Source organism: Kogia breviceps, chromosome X (genome assembly GCF_026419965.1).
Source record: "Kogia breviceps isolate mKogBre1 chromosome X, mKogBre1 haplotype 1, whole genome shotgun sequence".
Classification (NCBI taxonomy): domain Eukaryota; kingdom Metazoa; phylum Chordata; class Mammalia; order Artiodactyla; family Physeteridae; genus Kogia; species Kogia breviceps.
This window is the reverse complement of record NC_081330.1, coordinates 130,314,599-130,335,009: the sequence shown is the minus strand read 5'-3', so window position 1 is coordinate 130,335,009 and position 20,411 is coordinate 130,314,599. Positions and strand designations below refer to the sequence as shown.

The following is a 20,411-nucleotide window of genomic DNA, read 5'->3' as shown; positions in this document are numbered from 1 at the left end:
CGGGGTAAGCCCGCGGGGATCCTGCAGGCTAGGGTGCAGACGGGGAAATGGAGGCCCGGCTGCGCGCGCAGTGCTCGCGGCCCCCAACGCCAACCTCCCGCCCGCTCGGTGGTCCCCGAGCACCGCGCCCTCACGCGCCGCCCCCCACGCACTCCGTCCCCACGCGCATTCCGTCCCCACGCGCGGCGCGGCCGCCGGAAGTAAGTGCCCCGGGCGCCGTCGACGCCTCAGCCACGAGCGCGGCCGGCCTGACGTGGGCCCTGCACCCCCGCCGCCTGCCAGCCCGGGGGCCCCGCACACCGCCCCGCCGCGGCCCCCGCCCCTGAGAGCCTGTACCCCTCCACCCGCGCCCTCCCCGGACAGCCCTCGCGGGAGGCGGCCGCACGCTACCCACCCAGAAGGAGGCCGTCCAGGTCAAAAAGCAGGTGGGTGACGGGACGCAGCACGGACAAGGGCGCCGCCATTGTGCCGCCGTCTCGGCCGAGTGGGGGGCGGGGAAGAGGCGCGCGCACGCGCGCTCCGGGCCTCGCCGCGCGCCCCGAGCCGTGCTACGCACGCGCCGCCCCGGGCCTCCTCGCGCTCGCGCCCCGGGACGCTCTCGCGCACGCGCGCTCCGGAAAGCTCCGTGCGCCCGGAGCCGCTCTGCGCAGGCGCGCCTCAAGCGTCCTCGCGCGGTCCCTCAAAAGTCGCGCGCGCTGCGCCTCCGCCGCCCGGCGCTCGCCTGCGTCTGGCCTCCTTCTGAGGCTCCTGGAGTACTCGCCCAGAGCCGCTCCCGCGCACGCGCGTTCTGGGCCTCGCCGGCATGTCTTGCGCACGCGCGCCAAGGACGATCACCTCTGCCGTCGCCGCGGGGCTAAGAAGTGGCACGCGCGGGCGCGACAAGTTTGCCCGCATCCACCCCCTCCCCCCGCTCACTTCACACCCGTAAATGGGCTGGGATGCTGAGTCAAGGGGCCGAGCAGAGCCGAGTTCCTAATCTGGGTGGCAATGCCTGGCTCGAATTTGCGGGGCATGAAGAAGGAGGGAGGGCGTGGAAGGGCGACGGCGCATGGGGTTGATGGAAGGAGTGCATAGATGCTCAGGTTGGCATCCTTGAGAGCCACCAAGTAAATGGGTAGCCAGGTGGCCTTAGTTACGGGGTCCCCCGGTGGGTTCGTCCCGGCCCGGAGCGCCCGTCCCTGGACGCCTGGCAGGTTTCCGTTTCAGTTTTGCCCGCCCGGCTCCCTTCGTGCCCGTAGAGCGCATGCGCAGTGGCGCGGGACCGCATCCTTTGCACCTGTATTCCCCGCGCATCCCCGGCTAGTCCATTCTCCCAGAGCAACCCCCCGCCGAAGTTTGATAGGAAAGGGCCGAAATAATAATACGTTTTAAAATGCCTTGCCGGTTTTGCCTTTATGTCTCATCTGTCTTTGATTGCTCTGAGTTTTCTTTTTTTACCCCAAACTTTCTGAAGGCAACCTGAAAAGCCTTCTTTTTTGCGACCACTCTCAGGAATACTTTCCCCCACCCCGTTTCAATTTAGTGTTAGTTGGCATTGCATATGCATGTTTAAGCATAAAGATAGGATCTTTCAAGAAGCAGAGAGAAGAAATTTTCAGAGACTTCAAAATCTGAGCGTTGTGTTTCTGGTGAAGTGCGTAAACTGCACTCGGAGGCACCCGATATCAGCAAATGTATCAACAATAAGCAGTAAACCTCTGTGTCTTCGTTTCCACGTGTGTAAAACAGGGGTGTTAAATAACGCGAGGCAGGTCAAGCTGTTGGAACTGGCAAATAGTATATGTTCAATTCATTTATGTCTTTTTAGAGCTGTCGCTGTGAGACACATTCCCTGTTTTTACTCCAATCATGATTTCCCATTGAGGACCCTGGATCTCGGAGCAGGCAGTTCATCAACCAGTTAGTGGAGGGACTGTGACCCAAATGTGCTAGGCTCCTGTATAAAAGCACCACAGACCAGGTAGTCTCAACAACAGGAAGGTATTGCCTCAAGCCAGAAGTCCAAGATCATGGGGTCAACAGGGTTAACGCCTTTTGAGGAAAGGATTGGTTCCAGACCTCTCTGCTTGGCTTGTACACAGCGGCCTTATTCCTCTATCTCATCATATTGTGTTTTCTCTATGCATCTATTTCTGTGTCTAAATCTCCCCTTTTTATAAGGACATCAGTCATATAGGATTGCCACTCAGGCTCATGACTACATTCTACGTTCATGACATATGTCAAGACCCTGTCTTCAAGTAAGATCACACTCTGAGGTACTAGGGGTTAGGACTCTTACACTATTTCTTTTTTTTTTGAGGGGGACACCATTCAACCTGCAAAAGATTTATTCCACAAACATTGGGCGCAAACTGTGTGTCCATGCTCACCTGCTGGAACCTTTAGAATTCTTGCTCTCAGTTTCTTTCCATTCTTGGAAACAAATGGACACACAAAGGAGACAGTTCTTTTTCTCTCCCATGGTAACAATGTTGCATCTGTTCATTCCTTAGATAAAAGGAGCATTTTAATTTATTTATTTTGTGCAGTTTTTTTCCTGACTACTTGATTAAGATATAATTCACGTACCATACAAATCAGCCGTGTAAAAGTGTACATTTTAATGACTTTTAATACAGTCACAGAGGTGTGCATCCTTCCCCATAATATGTCAATGCTACTCTCTCACTTCATCCCAGCTTCCCCTTCCACTGCCCCATGCTCTCAAATCTGCTTTCTACTTCTGCGTCTTTATTCCTGCCCTGCCACTAGATTCATCAGTAACACTTTTTAAAATTGCATATATATGCATTAGGATACAGTATTTGTTCTCTTTCTGACTTACTTCACTCTGTATGACAGACTCTAGGTCCATCCACGTCTCTACAAAAAACTCAATTTCGTTTCTTTTTATGGCTGAGTAATATTCCATTGCATATATGTACCACATCTTCTTTATTCATTCATCTGTTGGTGGACACTTAAGTTGCTTCCACTTCCTGGCTATTGTAAATAGTGCTGCAATGAACACTGTGGCACGTGACTCTTTTTGAATGATGGTTTTCTCAGGGTATATGCCCAGTAGTTGGATTGTGGGGTCATATGGTAGTTCTATTTTTAGTTTTTTAAAGAACCTCCACACTGTTCTCCATAGTGACTGTATCAATTTACATCCCCACCAACAGTACAAGAGGGTTCCCTTTTCTTCACATCCTCTTCAGCATTTATTGTTTGTAGATTACTTGATGATGGCCATTCTGACCAGTGTGAGATGATACATTGTGGTTTTGATTTGCATTTCTCTAATAATTAGTGATGCTGAGCATCTTTTCATGTGTTTGTTGACCATCTGTATGTCTTCTTTGGAGAAATGTCTATTTATGTCTTCCACCCATTTTTTAATTGCGTTGTTTGTTTTTGTGATGTTGAGCTGAATGAGCTGCTTGTATAATTTGGAGATTAATCCTTTGTCAGTTGCTTCGTTTGCAAATATTTTCTCCCATTCTGAGGGTTGTCTTTTTGTCTTATGGTTTCTTTTGCTATGCAAAAGATTGTAAGTTTTATTATGTCCCATTTGCTTACTTTTGTTTTTATTTCCATTACTGTAGGAGGTGGGTCAAAAAGGATCTTGCTGTGATTTATGTCATAGAGTGTACTGCCTATGTTTTCCTCTAAGAGTTTGATAGTGTCTGGCCTTACATTTAGGTCTTTAATCCATTTTGAGTTTATTTTTGTATATGGTGTTAGGGAGTGTTCTAATTTCATTCTTTTACATGTAGCTGTCCAGTTTTCCCAGCACCACTTACTGAAGAGGCTGTCTTTTCTCCATTGTATATTCTTGCCTCCTTTATCAAAAATAAGGTGATCATATGTGCGTGGATTTATCTCTGGGCTTTCTACTCTGTTCCATTGATCTATATTTCTGTTTTTGTGCCAGTACCATACTCTCTTGATTACTGTAGCTTTGTAGTATAGTCTGAAGTCAGGGAACCTGATTCCTCCAGCTCCATTTTTCTTTCTCAAGATTGCTTTGGCTATTCGGGGTCTTTTGTGTTTCTGTAGAAATTGTGAAATTTTTTGTTCTAGTTCTGTGAAAAGTGCCAGTGGTAGTTTTGATAGGGGTTGCATTGAATCTGTAGATTGCTTTGGGTAGTATAGGCATTTTTACAATGTTGATTCTTCCAGTCCAAGAACATGGTGTATCTCTCCATCTGTTTGTATAATGTTTAATTTCTTTCATCAGTGTCTTATAGTTTTCTGCATACAGGTCTTTTGCCTCCTTAGGAAGGTTTATTCCTAGGTATTTTATTCTTTTTGTTGCAGTGGTAAATGGGAGTGTTTCCTTAACTTCTGTTTCAGATTTTTCATCATTATTGTATAGAAATGCAAGCAAGTTCTCTGCGTTAATTTTGTATCCTGCTACTGTACCAGATTCATTGATTAGCTCTAGTAGTTTTCTGGTAGCATCTTTAGGATTCTCTATGTACAGTATGTCATCTGCCAACAGTGGCAGTTTTACTTCTTCTTTCCAATTTGGATTCCTTTTACTTCTGTTTCTTCTCTGATTGCTATGGCTAAAACTTCCAAAACCATGTTGAATAATAGTGGTGAGGGTGGACAACCTTGTCTTGTTCCCGATCTTAGTGGAAATGGTTTCAGTTTTTCACCATTGAGAATGATATTGGCTGTGGGTTTGTCATATATGGCCTTTATAATGTTGTTAGTTCCCTCTATGCCTACTTTCTGCAGGGTTTTTATCATAAATGGATGTTGAATTTTGTCAAAAGCTTTCTCTGCATCTATTGAGATGATCATATGGTTTTTCTCCTTCAGTTTGTTAATATGGTTTATCACATTGATTTGCGTATATTGAAGAATCCTTGCATTCCTGGGATAAACCCCACTTGATCATGGTGTATGATCCTTTTAATGTGCTGTTGGATTCTGTTTGCTAGTATTTTGTTGAGGAGTTTTGCATCTATGTTCATCAGTGATATTGGCCTGCAGTTTTCTTTTTGTGTGACATCTTTGTCTGGTTTTGGTTTCAGGGTGATGGTGGCCTCACAGAATGGGTTTGGGAGTGTTCCTCCCTCTGCTATAGTTTGGAAGAGTCTGAGAGCTCTTCTCTAAATGTTTGATAGAATTCGCCTGTGAAGCAATCGGGTCCTGGGCTTTTGTCTGTTGGGAGTATTTAAATCACAGTTTCAATTTCAGTGCTTGTGATTGGTCTGTTCATATTTTCTGTTTCTTCCTGGTTCAGTCTCGGCAGGTTGTGCTTTTCTAAGAATTTGTCCATTTCTTCCAGGTTGTCCATTTTATTGGCATATAGTTGCTTGTAGTAATCTCTCATGATCCTTTGTATTTCTGCAGTGTCAGTTGTTCCTTCTCCTTTTTCATTTCTAATTCTATTGATTTGAGTCTTCTGCCTTTTTTTCCTGATGAGTTGGCTAATGGCTTATCAATTTTGTTTATTTTCTCATAGAACCAACTTTTAGTTTTATTGTTGTTTACTATTGTTTCCTTCATTTTTTTCCCATTTATTTCTGATCTGATCTTTATGATTTCTTTCCTTCTGCTAGCTTTGGGGTTTTTTTTGGTTGTTGTTGTTGTTCTTTCTCTAATTGCTTTAGGTGTAAGGTTAGGTTGTTTATTTGAGATGCTTCCCAGTGAAATATTTACGGTAGCAAGGTAATGTGTCAGCTGAGGGGCGAATACATGAGGTACTGGAGGAATCTTCAAAGTAGGCAGCGTGGAACCCCGTGGGCTGTGTGATCCAGCAGCAAGGGCATAAAAGAAGAAGAGGAGGGGGCTTGGGAAGAGGTTTCTTTGGCATTAGCCCTGTGCCCCTCCCTGTGGAGGGGTGGGCTTCTTGCTTCACCCCAGCCCTGTGAGGCTTCAGTGAGACCCCTTAGAGAGGGTGAGACCTCATTCTGCATCTCTGGTGCCCCGAGGGCCTGACTCCTGCCTGAATTTCCAGGAAGGGGGCTGTGCTGGTAGAGGCTGGGCTTCCCATTCTCTCAGAGATGCACGGCCAGCTGACCTAGGTGGCCCATGGGGACCAGCAGGGAGGGAGTCTTGCCACCATTTGGACTTTTGCTCCTGGGGGGTGGGGGGGACTCAAGCTGAGAAGGAGCCGCAGCCAAGCCCTCCCCCTACCTCCCACTCCCCCAGTCTCAGGACTTGTTGATGGGGAGGAATCCAGCTGGGACAGGTCCCAAGAACTAGTAGGAATGCACTTCAGAGGAAGAGTCAGCCCTTCCCGTGGCCTGAAGCCATCTCTGGACAATACCAGCTGCAGGGGAATGATCTGCCCCTTATCTGCCCCTTTGACCTTATCTTTCCCTCTGCATTCCTTGCTGGGAGGGACAGGAGAGCAGCCAGAGGTGCAGTGAGTGATCCATGAAGACACCAAAAGCTCTTTCCTCATTCTCTCCCTTCCCAGACCACCAAAACCACGCCTTCACTCTCGGTGACTTACCCTGGAATTAAACCTGCAGCTTTAGAGTTGCACTAGGCATTGAGTTTTGAGCTTTAAAGCATTCAGTGACCAGAAGCATCCCCGGACGTGCTGGAATTTTGGCCCCTGATGCTGTGAACCGTCTCTCCAACGAATAAGTTTTATAGAGACATTCCCCCCCCACCAAGACCAGATGTCACCTTTTGATGATGTCAGAGTCATGCTTATTCAGGTTAAAATAGTTTTTCAGGTTTCACCATACTATCATCCTGGGTTTCCATGAAGAACGGGAAATATGTCAGCAGCCACTACATTATGTATTAATTATGTGAGTGCCTGCCAAGAGCCAGAGAGGCACACAAAATAATTAAAACCAAGTAAGGTTTTGTTTATAGACATGGAAAACAAAGGTGGAGATTTAGTCTTCCCTTTTAAAATTTTTTTTAACCTAAACAAAACGAAATAGTGGGATGGGAGGGGACAGGCCAAAAGAGAAACGCTGACAGTTATCTTTCCCGGGGTACACGTGTCCCCCAGACGTGTGGGCTGAGGCCTCCGGGCTCACTTCCTCTGTGCTGCTTTCCACCCACCAGGCTCAGGGCTGCCCGGCCGACTTCCTCACCCTGGGTGCTGGCCGGGAATGCCTTCCTCGGCGCTCTGTGTGCCGCGTGCTGGGGGAGCGAGACACGTGATAGTCAGGGATGCAGGGCTGCGGTGCCGCGGGCCGTGCACAGGGCGTCCAGAACGCAGCCCCGGCTCCGCATGGCCTCGCCCGCACCCCGGTGCCTCCCAGCGGGGGAGCAGTTGTCCCCACGTGTGACACCCACCTCCCCACTACTTTCCAGCGCCCTCAGCTTCTCCGCCTACACGTGTGCACATGCCACACCTGCCTGCTGTGCACGGTGGCGTGGACACTCCCGTGCACACACGAGATGCTCTGAGTAAATGTCCGCTTTTTTTCCCCCTCCCACTTCAAGGTGCCAGCAGGAAAAGAAAGATCACGGTGCGGTATTCAGAAATGATAGACGTGTCCGTTTGATTACTGCCACGGTGTGACCGATCATTTCAAGAAGCCCAGCTCCCCTCTGACTTATAGAGGAGGCCCTAGGGGCCTGAGGGAGGACCACAGGAAGAAACACAGGCGGTTAAGTAACTTTTTAATGAGAACTTCACCAGTTATCCAGTGATGACTTTACAGCCAGTGATGTAAGTCCACATAACTTCCCCGGGCTGTCCAGTGACTATTCAAAGCCCGGGAGCTCTTGGCTGGGGTGCTGTCCAGTGCAGTCAGTGGAAAAGCTGTGTGAGGTCCCTGCGGTCAAGGCACCTTCTCTGTGTGCCAGAGAATAGCTCTGTCTGAAAGCCTCATGAGTTGGTGAGTTGGATTCTTTTTTTTTTTTTTTTTTTTGCTTCTGGGAATAGTTACTTTGTCTACAGTTCCCTGTTTTGTTCCTCTTCTGGAATAGTTAAATAATACATGGGGTAAGAGTTAATTACATAAGTAGGAGGGCTAAGTGTTAGCTAGGGGCCGATGGTGTTTTGAATTATCTGGTGTGAGACTAATGAAAGTTAGTATGTGTTTTATCTGGAGTGTTACCTTTTTTTAAAAAAAAATCTGTAAAACCACCTGCAACAATTTATCTGATATGTATTCATTTGTTTCTTTGCTGTGGAACAAGGAGGTCTTGTGGGAGAGGAAACCAATTGCCTAATAGTCTTTATTTGTTTCTTTCCGGATGAAATTCATACTTTGAAAACACCTGCGGGTAAAAACAAGAAACCTAAGAGGAAATGAGTAAAGAGGTGCACTTTGTGCTGTAGCTTGACTCAGAAGAGAAATTGGGTCCATTAACCCTACCTGTCAAAGTATTAGAACCACTGCTTCTGAGTTGGATACAAGGAATATGAATAAGAAGTATTTGCCATCAAATGTATTCCATGAAAGACGAGTGTCATTCTCAGCTTAGTACTTGCTGCTTTTCCAAAACATAATTTTGAGACGGAGTTAATAGCAGTTCCACTTTTTTTTTTTTTTTTACCTTTTTTCCATGTCACATCTTTCTTTTCTTTACTTTTTTTTTCATACTTAGGAATTTGGTATTTATTTATTTTTGGCTGCGTTGGGTCTTCGTTGCTGCACGCAGACTTTCTCTAGTTGCGGCAAGGGGGGGCTACTTTTCCTTGCGGTGCGCGGGATTCTCATTGCGGTGGCTTCTCTTGTTGCAGAGCACAGGCTCTAGGCGCACGGGCTTCAGTAGTTGTGGCACGTGGGGTCAGTAGTTGTGGCTCGTGGGCTCTAGAGCGCAGGCTCAGTAGTTGTGGCGCACGGGCTTAGTTGCTCTGTGGCATGTGGGATCTTCCCGGACCAGGGCTTGAACCTCTGTTCCCTGCATTGCCAGGCGGATTCTTAACCGCTGCACCACCAGGGAAGTCCCACACATCGTTTTTTTCTGTTCCAAATACACAAGTTCAAAGTCTGCCATGGGCCACTTGAATCTGTGTCCTGAAAAATGACAACCAGATTTCCTACCTACTTGAGAGGCGTGTACGTCGATCACTGAGTGTGTCCTCAGGACCATGGCTTCCACCACTCCTTGTGGCTGCACTGGCTGTGTTTTCGGATGTGCTGTTTATTATTCCAGTGTTTGGCTACGTAGACAGCGTTTGGCTTCTGTATAAAGGAGCTGGGTGAAACAGGGAATGAGTCTGTGGTTCAGAAATCAACCTGTCCGTTCTGCAAATGTACGTCAATTACAGAAAAATCAGCATCTGGGACAGTGTGTCCTTTGCAATGCATGCCATACATAATCTACCTGTTATGAACCAGCCAAATATATTATTTTTCCCCCAGAGATAGAGGCTAAGAAATGCATGTTAAACCACCACCCCCCGCCCCATTCAGCCTCACCCTCCACGTTTCCCTTGTGAATGAATGATCGGAATGAATTAAGATGTCTAGTTCTTGCTTACTTTACTTCTTATCCAGGTATCAACAGATTTCCTGTCTACATCAGTTTTCTCCTTTGTGCTCACCCTTGCAGATTGAATTAGAGGGCTGATAGAAACGATTGCCATCCAAGATGATGTTACTAAAAATGGTGAAACTATTTTATTGAAAGATTACTCCGCGACGTGGTTATTTGCCATAGGGCACTCTGTGTGTTCACTAAACCCATGGCAGTACCTGACAGATTATTCCTATGAATTGGTGTCTCCAGGGTCATTCATATTTCCCAATTGAGATGTTGCCCCATATTCATTTATAATGAGATTTTAATATAACAACTGATGCCATCAGGATTCAGAACTGTAAAAGCTTTCAGTACATGAGGGGGAAAAAAGATAGAAAGTCTCCCTCTATTTGTATTTAAAACCTAAACAGTAAATGTCAGGCATCCCTTAAAAGGCTGGATGAAACAGGCATTAAAAGTTTGTGGGGGGCTTCCCTGGTGGCGCAGTGGTTGAGAATCCGCCTGCCGATGCAGGAGACACGGGTTCGTGCCCTGGTCCGGGAAGATCCCACATGCCGCGGAGCAACTAAGCCCGTGAGCCATGGCCGCTAGGCCTGTGCGTCCGGAGCCTGTGCCCCGCAACGGGAGAGGCCACAACAGTGAGAGGCCCGCATACCGCAAAACAAACAAACAAACAAACAAACAAACAAACAAAAAAAGTTTGTGGGTAAAATTCTTAAGCCATGTTCTCCAGACCAGTTGCTACCTCTGTTGTTTTCTTTGCTTCTTGTCTTCTGATTAAAATCCCTGCTTGGCTTGGATATTAACCTTGTAATACTCGATCAGTCAGTCAGTGAACTCTTACCTAGGACCCCTGGGATCCAGGTTTAAAAAGGTGTAGCAATGGTGAAACACAAGCACAGTCTCACCTCCAAGGCTGTCCAAGATGGAAAACAAAACTTGGGAAATGCTGCAAGTGCCAATGTCAGGGGTCATTAAAGGCCTATCATCAGCAGGAAGTGCAGGGAAAGACACACTGCTGGGCTCAGCTAGGGCAGCCGTCTTCACTGTCAACTCTGGTAGAAAGCCTGCAGGTGAGACTGAATGGATCCTGGGTCCAGTGTTCCTCTTTAGTGGTTCCAGGATGGGGCGGCTGTCTTGTCTACAGAGAGATGGAGAGTTGGGGTGGGGAGGTCTCCTTTACAGTTAATTTGCCTACCCCAGGGTTTCTCAACTGCAGCACTGGAAGAGGCTTTTCTGTAGGGACTGACCTGTGCATGGAGGATATTTAGGATCCACCTGCTAGATGGCAGTATCAACCCCCCTCCCAAATGTGACAACCAGACATGTCTCCAGGTGTTGCCCCATGTCCCTTCAGCTCCAGAGGACAACCAGTGACCTACAATAAGCATTTAAAATGGACTTCCCTGGTGGCGCAGTGGTTGAGAGTCCGCCTGCCGAGGCAGGGGACGCGGGTTCGTGCCCCGGTCCGGGAAGATCCCACGTGCCGTGGAGCGGCTGGGCCCCTGGGCCCGTGGGCCATGGCCGCAGAGTCTGTGCGTCCGGAGCCTGTGCTCCGCAATGGGAAAGGCCACAACAGTGAGAGGCCCACATATTGCAAAAAAAAATTAAATAAATAAATAAATAAATTTTAAAAAATAAAATAAAATGCACAAGGCACTATTTACAACAGCCAAGACATGCAGCAAGCAACCCAAGTGCCCATGAACAGACGGTTGGATAAGGAAGATGTGGTTCATGTAGCTACAATGGAATATTACTCAGCCATGAAAAAGGAATGGAATAATGCCATTTGAAGCCACATGGATGGACCTAGAGTGTCTCATGCTGAGTGAAATAAGGCAGACAGAGAAAGACAAATACTCTGTGATATCACATGTATGTGGAATCTCAAAAATAATACAAATGAATGCACATGCAAAACAGAAACAGACATGGAAGACAAACTTACGGTTACTAAAGGGGAGAGCGACGGGGGAGGGACAAGCTGGGGGTATGGGATTAACAGATACAGACTACTCTGTATAAAATAGGTAAGCAACAAGGATTTACTGTATAGCACAGGGAATTACAGCCATTCTCTTGTAATAACCTGTAATGGAATGTAATCTGCAGAAACCCTGAATCACTCTGCTCTGCACCTGAAATGAACACAGCCTTGTAAATCAACTATACTTCATAAAATAATAGAATAAAATGCGTCAGGCAGAGCTTTGCGGTGGAGCAGGGTTCCTCGGCGTGGGCACTACAGTGCTGACCTCTGGGCCCGCATCACTCTTTGACGTGGGAGCGTCCTGTGCACCGTAGCGGGTTGAGAACACCTCCGCCCTGGTCCAAACATTGCTGAAGGCTTCCTGGGGAGGCAGAGAGCATCCTCTGCTTAGAACCTCTGAACTGGAGAGAGGGAGGAGCCCCTGGAGGCCTGACGGAAGTGGGAAGAGGGCCCCTGTGTCCTGTTTGCAGCTCTTCCCCGGGGCTTCCTGGCAGCCCCTCACTTCTGCTGGAGGAGATACCCCAGCTTGTCTGAACTGAGTCACTGGGCCAGGGTTTCCTGGGTCCCCACCTGCCACCTCTGTCACAGATGAGGGGACTGGGGGGTTATGTGAGTTCACGGGGTTGGCCAAGATACCCTCCAGCGTAGGAGGGCTTTGCCAGGGCCTGACTTCTTCAATGGCTTCTCTACAAAGCCTGCCTTCCGATCCACAGCCCCTTGTCCGTAACCAGGAAGAAAAGGAAAAGATTGGAAGCCCAGTGTTTGGCAGCAACACTTGTTCTGGGCCAAGGAATGTAAAACTGATGTGACGTTGGATAGTCTTTCTGTAGCCAACAGAATGCAAATATTCATCGTGTTTATCGCTGCGGAACCATTAATATGTGTGATTGCAGGTTGCTTTCTAACACTTTGCTCAAGGTATATGGATTACATGATATATTTGAAGATATAGTATGTGTGTGGGTGTGTATATATATATATATATATATGAAGGTAATGGCGCATATATACATATATGGATATATATGAAGGTAATGGTGAACATATACATGTATAGATGTATTATATCTGTATATATGAAGGTAGTGGTGAATATATACATATATATTCCAGTTTTATTGAATGACAAATTTATAGATATTCCAGTCTTACTCAGATATCGTTGACCTTAACATTGTATACCTTTCAGATGTACAACACAGTGATTTGCTATACCATGTGTATTGTCAGATGATCACCACCATAATTTTAGTGAACATCCATCACCTCACAGGGTTACAATTTTTGGTTGTTTCAATCGCTAAATGGCATGTGTGACAGAATGAATGCTTTCAGTGTAGAAAACTACTGTGTCTGATACGAGTGCCAGAAGCCGTCCTGAAGGCAGCTCAGCGTTGGAGGGGGTCTTTGAATCCTTTTAATAAATTAGTTTTGATTTTTTTTTTAAAGCCATTACTTTCTAAAATCCAAAGAATTCTGAGCTCTGAAACACACCTAGCCACACTTGTTTGTGTTTTTTTTGAGACCGAGGACTTGGGGTTGTACTTGCCAGCAGGGCAGGGTTCATTTTTAGCACGTGGTGACTTTGAACATCAGATGATGTTTGCACTATGTGGGGGGTTTTTTTTTTCCATTTACTGTATCATCATATACTCTCTTATACCCTCAGAAGCAGCTTCCACTGCTTAAAACCTCATGACCTTTCTGCACTGTCCAAGCTTTGCAATAACGTGAAAACACTCAGAAACCTAAATGCAGCCAGAAGAGTTGGGCAGGACGGCTGTGCCTTTTGGACCCTGTGCTCAGAGCTTCTGTGCCCCGTGTGCTCAGGGGGCAGCTTCTCCCCAGCCTGTGCACCTGAAAGGCAAAGAACCCCTAACTCAAATGGACCATGTGGGTTATGAGGGCCCAGCCTGGTGTTCTGTGGCCCTGGAAGTACTGAACTGAAAGGCACATATTGACTTTGAAAAGGCCAGCTATGTGATTCCGTTAAAAAACAAAACCAAGAAAGTACCAACTCCATTTGTGGTTAATTAAGAAGAAGGGAAAATTGTCGTTTGGCGAGCAAGCGTGTGTGCCTCTGGGTCAGGGTTTCCCAGCCTGGGCACAGCTGAGCTGTGGGCCTGGGGAATTCTTTGTCATGGGATGGGTCTTGCGCATCGTGGGATGTTTACGCGCATCCTTGGACACCATCCAGGAGATGCCAATAGCGCGTGCTCTGTGGTGAGACCCAGAATGACTCCAGACACCACTGACACCTCTTGGCGGGGGAGGACGTTGGGGAGGAGTGCAGAGTCACCCCTCGTTGACAACCACTGGGCTAGAAAAAGCATTTAAGAATTAGTAAGACAGAGCTTGGACTGAGAGCACCATCCTCCCCCTTGGCACGAATGATACCCGGGGCCGGATCGTTCTTTTGTTGGCAGTGCATTGTGGGATATTCATGTGCATCCCTGGCTTCGACTCACTGGATGCCAGTGGGTAGAAGGTCACAGCTTGTGAGCACAGCTGTGTTGCTTGTGGAGCAACGCCCACAAGCTGTGACAACCAAAAATGTGTCCAGACAGTGCCACCTGTCCCCCGGAAGACGGAGTCACTGGGGCTTGACAGTCGTTGGTCTAGGCGGATCTTTTTTTTTTTTTTTTTTTTCGGTACGCGGGCCTCTCACTGTTGTGGCCTCTCCCGTTGCGGAGCACAGGCTCCGGACGTGCAGGCTCAGCGGCCATGGCTCATGTGGGATCTTCCCAGACCGGGGCACGAACCCGCATCCCCTGCATCAGCAGGCGGATTCTCAACCCCTGAGCCACCAGGGAAGCCCAAGGCGGATCTTATATTACAGGTGGGAAAAAATAAATCTTGTTTTCTATAGGTAGTGTTGGGGACAAGAGTTTTCCTGCCCCACCATCTTGGCACCCATCTCCTGGGTGACTCATCCAAAGGGGTGTCGAAAGCCATTTGCCTTCCTGGGCATTCTGGGTCATGTCACATAATTGACATCTCCTGAGGCAGACTCATCACGGTCCGCAGCACACAGTGGGGTCCAGGAACTTCTATTTGCAAATGAGTCCAGGGGAGGAGTTCATTAATCAAGGAGGCGAGGGTCATAACTGTCTAGAGCTAGAGGGTGCACACTCAGGTTTGTTTTTTTTTTTTTTTTTTTTTTTTGCGGTACGCGGGCCTCTCACTGTTGTGGCCTCTCCCGTTGTGGAGCGCAGGCTCCAGACGTGCAAGCTCAGCGGCCATGGCTCACGGGCCCAGCCACTCCGCGGCATGTGGGATCTTCCCGGACCGGGGCATGAACCCACGTCCCCTGCATCGGCAGGCAGACTCTCAACCACTGCGCCACCAGGGAAGCCCACACTCAGGTTTTTTTGGTTGGAAGTGACAGAAACTCAGTGCCCCCTCACTCAAACCCAGAAAGGGATTTTTCAGTTGCTCAGATGGGAGGGAGGCTCATAGGGTCAGAGGAAGAGCCCCAGGAACCGGGACCATGGGCCTTAAGGAGCTGAAAATTCTTTGTAAGTCCTATTGACATGACTTGTCACTACTGTCGGTGGCTGCTGGTGGAGGGGACCACTGTATTTGAGGGTTGCTGGGTTTGCTTCCTGGTTAAATGCAGTGGTGTTATTACCATTTTACGTACATTTGGGAGTGGATGTTGTGGTAGTTATCCGTCGCTGGATACAAATTACCGCACATTTAAGGGCTTAGAACAACATCCATTGATTATCTCCATGTCTGTGGGTCAGGTGTCCCCACATGGCTTACCTAGCTCGTCCGCTCGCGACGGTCTTTACGAGCCTGCAAAATATTGGCCACAGTCGTGTTAATCACCTGAAAGCTTGGGATCCCCTTCTAAGCTCATTCAACATGTTGGCAGAATCTAGTTCCCTGTGGTTGTAGGACTGGGACCCTCAGCTCCTAGGGGCCACCCCTCCCTATAGGCATTTCACACCACGACTGTTTGTTCCATCCAGGCCAGGAGGATTGCAGATCCTCTGCTTCGAGTCTGTTTCCAAGGGATTCCCTGATTAGGCCAGGCCCACCCACTTCAATCTCCTCGTTGAGTCGCACAAAGTCAGTTGATTAGGGACCTCAATCATACTCCTTCACTTTTGCCGAGTGCTACATCTCAGGCCCCCCTCACACACACACACACACACACACACACACACACACACACACACACATCCTCAAGAGGAGAGAGGATCACACAAAGATGTGGGTACCAGGAGGTGGGAGCCATGGAGGCTACCTTAGAATCCCGCCTATGACAGATGCCTTTTTGTGGCAGGACCTGGGAGCCTAAATAGGATTTGGAAAATAGGTCTCTCTGGACAGCCCTTGCCTCCCTACACCCAGTAGACCCTAGTGACATCCTTCTTCTGTGATCCTAGCTACCAGGTCAGCTCTCCCCTGCCCCCAGCCCCGTTCGGTCCGGCCAGGCCTTACAGCGGGAAGTGTTCTCTTATTGGCTGGAAGTTATCACTCCACTGCTGTCCGTGCAGTCCTTCCTTCTGTCCTTCCGCAGAGGGTTCATTGGACCCGAGTCTATGATCCCTGGACCAGTCTGGTGGGTCTAGATCGTCACCAGCGGTGACCTACAGTCCTGTTTGCGTTCACAGTGGTGGGGGGGGTGGCATTTGTCCACGTCTCAGTTTGAGGCTGGAATGTCACGCTAGTGAAATCAGAAGACTTGGTGGTGTTTTTTTTAAAAGTTAAACTTCAGCTTGATGTTTCTCTTTTAATGCTTTTTTTTCAAAAACTTGGGGTAAAATTCAACAAATTGCATATTAACCGTTTTAAAGTGTGTAATTCAGAGGCATTTAGTATATCCAGCCACTTTGTTCAACTGGTAGCCCTCTCTAGTTCTAGAACTTGTTCATTTTTCCCCCCACCAAAACCCCATACCCTTTATCAGTACCCTCCAAACCCAACTTCCTTTCCCATTAGCCTCTACCACTAATTTCCCTTCTGTGTCTATGGATTCACCTATTCTGGACATTTCCTATAAATGGGATCACACGATATGTGGCCTTTTGTGTCTGGCTTCGCTCACTGAGCATCATCTTTTCCAGGCTTGTCCACGTTGTAGAAGTCTGTTCCTCTTTATGGCTGAATCCTGTAGCATTTTATGGCTGGACTGCCTTTTGTTTATCCATTTACCTGTTGCTGAGCATGTAGGATTTTAACCTTTCAGCTCTTGTGAGCCATGCTGCTGTGAGCCCCGGGTGTACAGATGTCTTTAAGAGTGTGGTTCCACTTCTTTTGGGTGTACACACACAAGTGGTCTGGCCAAGTCATGTGGCCGGTCTATGTTTCGCTTCCTGAGCAACTGCTGTGCTGTGTTTTCCACCTCCAGGTTTAGTATCTCTTCATCGTTGAGGTCCTCGTTTTAGATGGTTGTCTCTGCGGTGGCTGAGCAGCCCCGAGAGGTAAAGTTACAGCATCTCCTGTCAGAATTTGTGGTGAGGAAGATGCAGTTTATCCGTGAGAGAGCGCCTGGCAAAGCCTCCGTTTGTATCATGAGCGTTTGTAAGACTTGCTTCTGTCTGCCCGGCAGCCTGTTGGGAAAGGTGAAACAGCCGAGGCTCAGGTGGGATACAAGGAGCCGGGGGGGGCCCAGAAACCAGTCACCTGAAACACAGGGTCACATGGTTCCAAGGTCACGACAGGAGCCCCGTGGGTCCCGAGAGGCCACCCTCCCTGTCCTGGTGGCTGGAGATGGACTTGAAAATGTGCAGGGGCGGTTCCTGGTCCCGCTGGGAGTTGCCGTTGGGCGAGGCTGCGGGTGTCCCAGAGGGTAGCGGGGATCAGAGGAGTCTCTGCGTTGCTGCGTTGAATCTGCTCCCCAACGTGAAATGGGCCGCGGAGCCGGGAGTAAACGGCGTCTTCTGGGACCCTCCTTCCACCCGCCTGTACTCCGTCACGCGTCACCTACCTCTCTCCTGCGTCCTGGCCTCCCTCTCCTCTCCACCCACGAAGTGTTACCCCCCATCCAGGCCCGCCTTGGTCTGGGGACACAGCTGGGTGTCCTGAGGTCCAGGGGATGGAACCAATGGCCCTTCACCTTATGAAGATTCAGATTCCAGTTAGATGAGGAGCCTTTCTCTCTATGCTGACTGCACGAATTTCCATCTCTCTTCCAACCCCATTTCCTCACCCTCAACTCATACAGTTGTGTCCAGCGGACACATTACGAGATTAGGGGATTTTATCAAACACAGTAGTGTGGAAGCAGCTGAGTGACTACTTACAAATTATTTTCAGCAAAATAAGAGTGCTCCTGGCCACTGCCCAAGCATTCATCAGGACATGAAGCCTCCTAGGGTACAATGGGGTGTGTGGAACGTACGTGACACCTACTTATACATTCCATTAGAGCCATTGGAAGAATCAATATGGTGACTCCAGATGGCTTTCTTTAAAGAAGTACATACATGCCATACATTCCCAGCTACCTTTGAACATAGCTGCCCCTGAAGTTTTCAGATGGAACGTCTGTTCCTGTGATTTTTTCACTTCTGCCTCTTCTAAGCTGAATGAACCCTGTGCATAAAGTTATACTTCGAGTATGATTATTTTTTCTTGGTTCCAGTAGTGAGCTAAATTAGAGAGGCTAGTGTCATTTTGACCTGTGACACAGAAGTGGTCTGGCCAAGTCATAGCAGGGATATTGGGAATCCTTTTTCCGTGGCCCTTTTCTATTTTCCTACCAATGTAACAGTTGGTTATTTACCGATGTGCTTGGAATGCTGCCCGCAGTTGGTCACTTGTATTCATAGACGTGTTTGTTTTTCAGTAAGACTTTTAGGATTTCCTTCTCCACCAGACCTGTAGTCCCCTATTGCATCAATGCTGTCCCAGGAGAATTTTCCCTGCAGCCCATAATTAACGACGTTCTCGGGTTCATCATCTCTGGCAGGAAACACTTCTGCTTTTCCTGCGAAGATGCTCAGTGCTGCTGCTTCCTGGGATTCTGGAAGAACAGAAATTCATGAAATGAACTTGTCTCCATGTAGTCGAAAACCAAAACAGATATGCCACTGCCACATTCATAAAAACATGTTTGACAAATAGGGCTCACTGTCTTGCATGTATCATACGGTACTCACTGAATTTAAGTAAATTTGATTGGAAAGAATTAGCATCCACCCTTGGCAGCCTTTCAGTGATGAAAACATGCCTTGAATTAAAAACCTGGACAATTCCATGGAAATAATCTTGAAGATACTGCTGTCTTTGGAGATCTTACTAAAAATCATGATTTTGGACCATTCGTGAAGCCTGAGAGCATCAGGTACTCCTTTAAAACAGGGGCAATGAAAAGCATCGTGCTTGCCCCCCAAGAACCCCGTGCCACCATGCCTGCACCACGTGCAGAGGCTAGAAGCCTCATGAACCCAGTGGTTGGCAACTCTGGCCCGGAGCCACTGCCCTGGGCCACTCCCCACACTCCGCCCGGTTACACGGTTTACTGTGTGGGTCCAACCCTGTTTGCTTTGCTGTCTTGTTTCTGCCCACACATTGTTGACCTTTCCTGAGACCTTAGCTTCCCTTAGCCGTGCTGGTTCCGCATCCTGGTGGGCTGCCTCAGACAGACGCTGGGCAAGGTCCTCCTGAGCGGACGTGTCCCTGCCAGGAACATCGGGAGACAAGTCAGTCACACACACACACACGTTCACATTTAGCAGAAAGAGAGGAAAAGAATAGAACATGTAAAAGTCCAACCACCTTATTCAATTTACAGTGGCACACAAGGGCACTCTGTTCTAAATTTACATATATCCATTTTTAATTCAGTCTGTGTTATTTTTCTTTAAAGGATGGAACGCCCGTTGACAAATTCTTTGAGGCTTATTTTACGTATTTTGAAATTCACGCACTTGCACCATTCAGCGGTTTGCATTAAATTACCAAGTTGTGCTATCATCACCATAAATCAGTTTTAGAACGTTTTCGTCGCCCCAGTGGGATCCTTTATGCCCATTTCTTTTCATCCCCACTCCTACCCCGTGCCTGAAGATGTTTTTCAGAAGTCGTATTTTTCTCAATTTCATCATATTTCTTGGAACCCTGTGATTATTGCCCTTGGGGATGTTGGCAATCATCAGATTATGTCTTTCTGCTACATGACCCTATAATCCTTGTCTCACAAGGTCCCAGAACTAATCGCTCAAGCGTGAGGAAATAAAACTTATGTGTTCTATACATCTCCATGCCCCTCACTGCTTGGAATGCTTCTCTTTTGTCTGCCTTCACACTAAACGGTCTGACCTTCTTCTGCCGTTTTCACCGTTTTCTCCTAACTACTTGAAATTATGGTAATTTCCAAAGGAAAGGTATATGGACCAATACTTAGGTCCTTAAGGCTGATTTCCCTTATAAGCAAGTCAGTGTCTGTCAATGAGATGATCATTGCTTGTATATCTCAGACTGCTATCATTTGAACAAATGTACGGTTATTTCAAAAGGCACAGCTAATTGTAGGAGTAAGGGAAATGCACTGAATATGGGCAAATTACACAGTTGTAAATAAAATCAAAACTTTAAATCTGGACATGGAAGCATGCTAGGGTATTACTTGGTAAGGATTTTCAAAAGAGAGAAAATACCAAGTGATACAATTATACAATACACTCCCAGGCCTGGTCCAGGCAGTGAATAATGAGTTCTTACCTAATAGATAATGAAATCGGCACAGAAGCCTGATCTACTGGTGATCTGGGACTTGAGCTCCTGGACATCAGCTGGAAGTATTGCCCAGCTAAAAGCTTAACATCTGATAAACTCTCTTCTTTCTGGAAACTTTATCCCACAGATAAAATATTGCTCTGAAATTGACTGTGATAAACCAAGAAGAATTGGTTGGTGAAGCAAGGTGATAGAAATCCTCAGAAGGAAGTGACCTCTTTTAAAATCTGTAATAGTAAATGGCCAGCGCGTGCCCTGGGGTTTAGAGTCGTTCAGATAAAAATAGACAATATCTCCTCGCCAGGGACTCTGA

At 47.6% G+C, this 20,411-nt stretch overlaps 2 protein-coding genes across 9 annotated transcripts in view; one reads left to right on the top strand and one right to left on the bottom strand.

Annotated features, from left to right (window-relative positions):
- PUDP (pseudouridine 5'-phosphatase) overlaps positions 1–651 on the bottom strand; it is a 98,894-nt gene extending 98,243 nt beyond the window's left edge. Inside the window, exon 1 of one of the 2 annotated variants that reach the window (XM_059050120.2) lies at positions 395–651. In XM_059050120.2, coding sequence (XP_058906103.1) covers positions 395–464 — 70 coding nt within the window. In that variant the 5' untranslated portion in view covers positions 465–651. The remainder of the gene's footprint in view (positions 1–394) is intronic. The other variant, XM_067023754.1, reaches the window with a different exon arrangement.
- Positions 1–20,411, top strand: part of STS (steroid sulfatase) — a 165,121-nt gene that overhangs the window by 337 nt on the left and 144,373 nt on the right. For 2 of the 7 annotated variants that reach the window (XM_059050108.2, XM_059050105.2), the window contains exon 1: positions 1–425. The exons of 4 other annotated variants lie outside the window; for them this stretch is intronic. Coding sequence is in view for 1 of the 3 variants with exons in the window: in XM_067023751.1 (XP_066879852.1) it covers positions 1,075–1,082 (8 nt within the window). In the remaining 2 variants the exon portion in view is untranslated. Of the gene's footprint in view, positions 426–1,050; positions 1,083–20,411 lie in introns of those variants that run through there. One more of the 7 variants, XM_067023751.1, reaches the window with a different exon arrangement.